The 6,504-nt window shown below is 27.8% G+C and overlaps 1 protein-coding gene across 1 annotated transcript; it reads right to left on the bottom strand.

Annotated features, from left to right (window-relative positions):
* Window positions 1-4,113: 4,113 nt before the first annotated feature.
* Window positions 4,114-5,975, bottom strand: LOC111918737 (nascent polypeptide-associated complex subunit beta). Its single transcript, XM_052764077.1, has 6 exons — window positions 5,909-5,975; window positions 5,485-5,552; window positions 5,155-5,303; window positions 5,018-5,074; window positions 4,633-4,671; window positions 4,114-4,531 (listed from the first exon to the last, which is right to left on the bottom strand). The coding sequence occupies exons 2-6, from the start codon at window positions 5,550-5,552 to the stop codon at window positions 4,356-4,358; spliced, it is 489 nt and encodes a 162-aa protein (XP_052620037.1). The 5' UTR covers window positions 5,909-5,975; the 3' UTR covers window positions 4,114-4,355.
* Between the last annotated feature and the right edge of the window lie 529 nt (window positions 5,976-6,504).

The raw sequence follows: 6,504 nt of genomic DNA, 5'->3' as shown, positions 1-6,504 counted from the left end.
AAGTACAAGCCCGAAATAGTTATGGACTTAGACACCTTATCCAACAGATAGGTGGTGGTATTGGATCAGAGCAAGACGAGGTACCACATTTAGGTTAGTAAACTCGATGGCTCTCTATGTTTAGGTTACTTGTACTTCCTATAAAAATATTTGTATAAATAAAAAATATTTGTACAAAAATAATTTTGTATGTTTTTAATATTTTGTGAATTGGTTTTATATGTTTTTAATTAGTTTGTATTTATTTAAAAATAAAAAATTAAATGGATTTGAAATGACATGTGTTGTGGCATGTAAGAATTAAATATAAGAGGTGAGAGAAAAACTAATATGATGTATCCCACTCTAAGGTTATCTATATTCATGCAATGTCATTCATCTTATAAATAATACACATCATCTTTGTAATTATATCTTACATCATTGCAATCCTAATCATCTGTTAAAAATGGTCCCTATTGCCATATCAACGATCATTTTGTATTTTAACAAAAAAACATCTTATTATTTTAATATATATATATATATATATATATATATATATATATATATATATATATATATAGAGAGAGAGAGAGAGAGAGAGGTTCTGTTAAAATTCAAAACAAAATAGAGATCTTAAGATTCAACCTCAGCCACATAATTCACATTTGTCACTCCAACTTTTCGACGCACCGGTGCGACAGGTCGCCACTACCTCTACCGCAAATGCCACTGTCACCGCCATCATCACCACCACCACCTCTACCACTAGCCGACCCCTCCATTGTCACTTCCGTCACTTATACCATCATCACCTCTGTCATCACTACCTCTTATACCACCAACCGTTATAATCATATATGATTATTCAATCTGTAAACAGACATAAATGTATAATCATTTATGATTAGGCATATATATATAAACATGTATAATTATATATGATTATACCTCTCTGTCATATAATCATTTATGATTAGGCATTACCTGGAATGTTAGAGCGGCAAATGAAAAATATATAGTTAAGGTTGAATCTCAAAATCTCTATTTTTTTTAATCTCAAGAGAACCGTAAATTGACATTTGAAAGCCTTTCAAGTATAGAAAGAGTTTCATCAACACGATATATAGTTTGGATTAAGTCGACATTGCAAATGAATTTGAAAGAACCTGATGTATATGTTCTAAAGCATCTCATAGAACTCTACCTCAAGCGCTATGACATAGGGATGTTCTAAGGCATCTCATAGAACTCTACCCCAAGCGCTATGACATAGGGCAAATCACAGAGCATATATATATATATATATATATATATATATATATATATATATATATATATATATATATATATATATATATATATATATATATATATATATATATATATATATATATAGGTGGGTTCAATTGAGAAAATAAAAAAAGTTGAGAATTGGGGAATCATTTTCAGCCACTCATTTTATCTAAGCATAAAAAGACACGGTGGCAAACTTGTAAATATGATAACAACCTTCAATCTCAAATACGTATCTGTAGAGAATTAGATTATAGTTCAAACTCATTCATCGTTCATCATCCAAATTTCTTCTCCAACTTTCAACAATCATCCAGATTTCTTCAATTAAACCATCATCAACATCATCCAGTGCTAATCAATCATCGATCTTCGTCAATAATCAACATGATTCAACAGTTAACAAATACATAAGTCTGTATGTTATTCATATGTGAATAACATATAAAAATTATATATCTTTGTGAAAATACCTTGTAATATTCATATGTGAATATACTGTGTAATATTCATAAGTGAATATATCATCTAATATTCATAAATGAATATACTATGTAATATTCACATGTGATATACCATGTAATACTATGTAATATTCAGATATGAACATATTATCTAATATTCATAAGTGAATATACCATCTAATATTCACAAGTGGATATACTATGTAATATTCATAAGTGAATGCATCGTCTAATATTTAAATATGAATATACTATGTTTATTATATGCTATATTCATATATGAATGATACTTAAATTGTAATAATAATAATAATAATAATAATAATAATAATAATAATAATCATAGTTTTTTTTTATAACTGAATAACGAATGTACTGTAGTAAAAATCTAATTCATTTTTATTCACTTATGAATAACGATAGATGAAAATATAAAAAAATAAAAAATTATTTTATCTTAAAACTATATCAATATGGATGTCTATTTGTAGAGAATAAAAAATCATGAATTTTGGTACATTTAAGATAATTTTTCGATAAAAATAGTTTCTTAAAAATTTAAAAAAAAAAACGAAAAAACTAAGTTTTTGTATATATATTAAGGTAATGATTAACATAGTTTAAGGAAACATGTTTTGTTGGAAAACACATGTCTATTCCTTTCCCATTTTTGCTAATACGACAGAGGCTTTTGCGGCAAAAATAAATGAGTGGCTGAAAATGATTCCCCATTCTCAACTTTTTTTTTCTCAATTCAACCTCCTATATATATATATATATATATATATATATATATATATATATATATATATATATATATATATATATATATATATATATATATATATATAGGTTCAGATTCATTTGAAACCATTCTAATTTTGTGAGACCGTTAAACCAAATACAAAAATAATTTTAGTTTGCAAAATAAATGGAAAAATCCAAAAATTCTTTTTTTTAAATATTATTTTCGGAACTTGAATTAACTAAAAAAATAAAAAAATAAAAATTCGTTTTTTTTGAAAAATACGTGAAATATTCTAATAGAATATTACACTGACATATTCTAAAAAATAATTTTAAAATGCAAAATAAATGGAAAAATCTAAAAATTCTTTTTTTAAATATTATTTTCAAAACTTGAATTAACTAAAAAAAATAAAAATAAATTCCATTTTTTACGTGAAATATTCTAATAAAATATTACACTGTACATATTCTAAAAAATAATTTTAAAATGCAAAATAAATGGAAAAATCCAAAAATTCTTTTTTTAAGTATTATTTTCGGAACTTGAATTAACTAAAAGAAAGTAAAAACATATAAAAAAAATACATCTCACGGTCTCACAAAATTAGGCCGTCTCACATGAACCTATATATATATATATATATATATATATATATATATATATATATATAGAGAGAGAGAGAGAGAGAGAGAGAGAGAGAGAGAGAGTTAGGTTCAAATGTTTTCACTATCTATTGTGTACATGTATGATTGATTCTGGACCAATCATTTTAATTATTTTAAAAAAGTAATTAATACATATTAAATGCTAAAGATGTAATTAATACTCATTATATCTTCAACATGTAATATGCATTAATTACTTTCTTAAAATAACTAAAATGATTGGTCCAGAATCAATCATACATGCACACAATAAATAGTAAAAATAAAATAACTTAACCCTATATATATATATATATATATATATATATATATATATATATATATATATAAAAGGTATATTAGGTATGCAATGTTTTAATCCTTTTCACGAACTATACATCTCCATAACTAACCTCTCATTGGTGTTTAGTTTATTACAAAGTACAAGATTGAAATCTTATGAAGGTCCCTATTGGGTTTGCAACATCAAAATCGATCAGGGATTCTAAGATCCCATAAAACAAAACATAATCTTAACTTATAATTTTAAAACATGACAAGTATCTCAACCATTCAGTTTTCCGTTCAAAAACTATAAAAACTTCAAAATATTAGTTACAACTCACAACACAAAATGATAAATGATAAACTGATAAAGAATAAAAGACATAAAATGGTAAATTCATTTTTTTCAAAAAAAATGAAGTCAAGAGAATGTTGGATCGTTTTTCATACCTAAGATTGTACGATCAAAAACACGATTTTGACAACCTTGGTTTATTATAACGTAACCAAATTATCTTGGGGAAATTTTCAATGTGTCTTTCATTAGGAGTTTCATTGTACTCAATGTAAAATAATTGTATATTATTTTTTATGCATCTCATTCAAAATTACTGAGCAAGGGAAAAACGAAAAGGAAGATCGTTATCTCAGTACAAAAATAAAGACAATTCATTATGTTTGGTCATCTAGATTGAGAGAGCATGTGTGGTCCCCAGGGTTCATATTTTCCTGTTAACATTTATGTTCTCAAAATTTAACAGAAACAGAGAGATAAGTTTTTTAAGACAAAAATACATAAAACAAAAAAACAACAGAAACAACATACATACTCCTACATGTTATGCAAGCAACATGAAACATATCTAGAATATTATCTTAAGCCAAAAAAAACACTTAAAAATAATGCAAATATAAATGTGCATTTCAATTACCCTATGATTTTTGTCCTTCCTCTGCAGCAGCCTCAAAAGTCTCACCTGCCACGAGCTCCGGGACTTCATCATCATCATCCGCTTGTGCTGATGTGGCAGCAGCAGCTTCAGCGCCACCTGGCGCCTGCTTCTGGAACTGCTCTGCTAATTTTCTTAAGTTATCCAAGTTATCTGGCCCTGTAACATGCAACTCATTACAAATCACATCTTTTTTCCAATTTTGAATAAGTCACAAATAATCCAAAATTGTAAATTACACAAGAAATTTCACAACATACCAAGCTGGTTGAGAATGCCTGGGAGAATATCTTGCAACTCTGAAACAAATAATTTTTATGGATTTAGCCATTGAACTATTATTAAAATAATCATATAAACAAATAATTATTCAGTGGTTAAATCGATAAACAATGAAAACATGTCATATGCTTCAGTATTTATCCCTTTTTCAAATCTTGGTAACAAAAAAATGATATTATTAAACTGGCCTACAAAGTATAATGATTTAATCACTAAGGAAATGGTAACTTAACTAAAGAAAAAAAATGGTTATAGACTTATATTACACTAAAAAAAGACATGTTTATACTTTATATAATCAAACAGAGATATACTTATTAAAAGTAACTTTCAGGAATAGCCAAAAAAAAGTAAGGAACCTACTTTTTGTTTGGGGAGAACCACTAACAACCCAAGTATTGGCAGCAATAGAGGCTTGAACTGAAAAATAGATACAAAATGTCAAGATACTTGAGAAATAAAAGAACAAAACGAAGTGATTTTATTGATCAATTTAGTACCTTTTGGATTTAAGAACTGGATAACTGTTTCATCCTTAAAAATGTTAACTTCCTCAATTGCTGGTATTGCGTTGACACCTATTCTCTTTAAAGTGCTCTGCAGCCTTTTGTCATCTGTGGTAGTTGTTTTATGTACAGCCTTCTTCTTTCTAGAAGTAAACAACAAACACAACTTTGATCAAACAAACTGCCATGAAGTTGGTTTCAAAAAGTTTGCATCTGCTTCAACTTAAAGTTTATACTTTATATAACTAAATTTATATAAGTTTGTTTAGGCTTTTGAGCCTAATCAAGGTTCATGTTTAAACCACTTGGATATAAGAAACAAACCTTCTCACGCTACCCTTCCCACCAGTGCGAACAGCACCTGCCATCTTTTGTAGCTTTTCCACATTCATCTGCCATAAATACAGATAAGATATGTGAAGTAGTTGCCAATATCTAATTGCGAATCTAAGAATTCCTCAGAAAAAACCAACAGCATAAACAATACAAACGCAAAGACAATGGTATATATAAATCCCAAAAGTATTCGACAATCAGAAACACAACTGTTCCTAAGTAAAAAATAAAGTAAAATGCCGTATGAATCCAGCAGCTTCAAAATCGCAGTTCATACTTTTTAAAGTTGTTGTGCGCAAAGAGATTGATAGGAAACACAGAGGCATGTTACTCGTATCATAAATCAAAACCACTGCCTATCACATGAATCGTTTAACAAATTAAGTATTAATTGAATATGAAATCTATGTACCTTGGCGTGGATGGATGAACTGATGCTCGAGAGTAAGGGAGGGTACTGAGATTTGAGATAGATAAAACCCTAGAATCGATCTTTCGATTTTATATATGGAGCCCATGTTGAGAAAAGTTTCATATGGCTACCTTGTACAACAGAAGAACTGCATAATATTCCCCTTAATTTTCTTTTTGTAACTAAAAGCATAGCTGGATGGTATGAATTAAGGATCAATATTTGGAACTTTGGACCAGATCGGATAGTTAACCGGATATGGACCGGACCTAGATCTGAAAAGTGAACCGGTAAGCCTCAACAAATATGGATTAATGTCCATTAATTTCTGTCAAACCAAACCTATTCGAATACATAAACCAACATATTTAGTAATTCAAATATATCTGAATACAAAAATCCTATTCGAAATTATCTTAAATCTCGAATATCCAAATTTTTAGATAGCCGAATTTAAATATTCGATTTATTGGATTCGGATTCGAATACTCATTTTGGCAATCTTTTGATATTTAAGATATTCAAAATCCAAAAAATAAATATATTTCTTATACTCATTTTGGCAATCTTTTTGATATTTTTGTATTTATCATCTA

This window comes from Lactuca sativa, chromosome 5, assembly GCF_002870075.4.
Source record: "Lactuca sativa cultivar Salinas chromosome 5, Lsat_Salinas_v11, whole genome shotgun sequence".
Classification (NCBI taxonomy): domain Eukaryota; kingdom Viridiplantae; phylum Streptophyta; class Magnoliopsida; order Asterales; family Asteraceae; genus Lactuca; species Lactuca sativa.
This window is presented reverse-complemented; position numbering and strand designations above follow the sequence as displayed.

Bases quoted from the DNA above. Each gene is read 5' to 3' on its own strand.
- LOC111918737 (XM_052764077.1), bottom strand. From the start codon at position 5,552: ATGAATGTGGAAAAGCTACAAAAGATGGCAGGTGCTGTTCGCACTGGT. The intron at 5,075-5,154 runs GTACTAAATTGA...TCTATTTTTCAG, and splicing joins CCAGTTCTTAAATCCAAAAG to TTCAAGCCTCTATTGCTGCC. The intron at 4,672-5,017 runs GTAGGTTCCTTA...TATTTGTTTCAG, and splicing joins TGGTTCTCCCCAAACAAAAA to AGTTGCAAGATATTCTCCCA.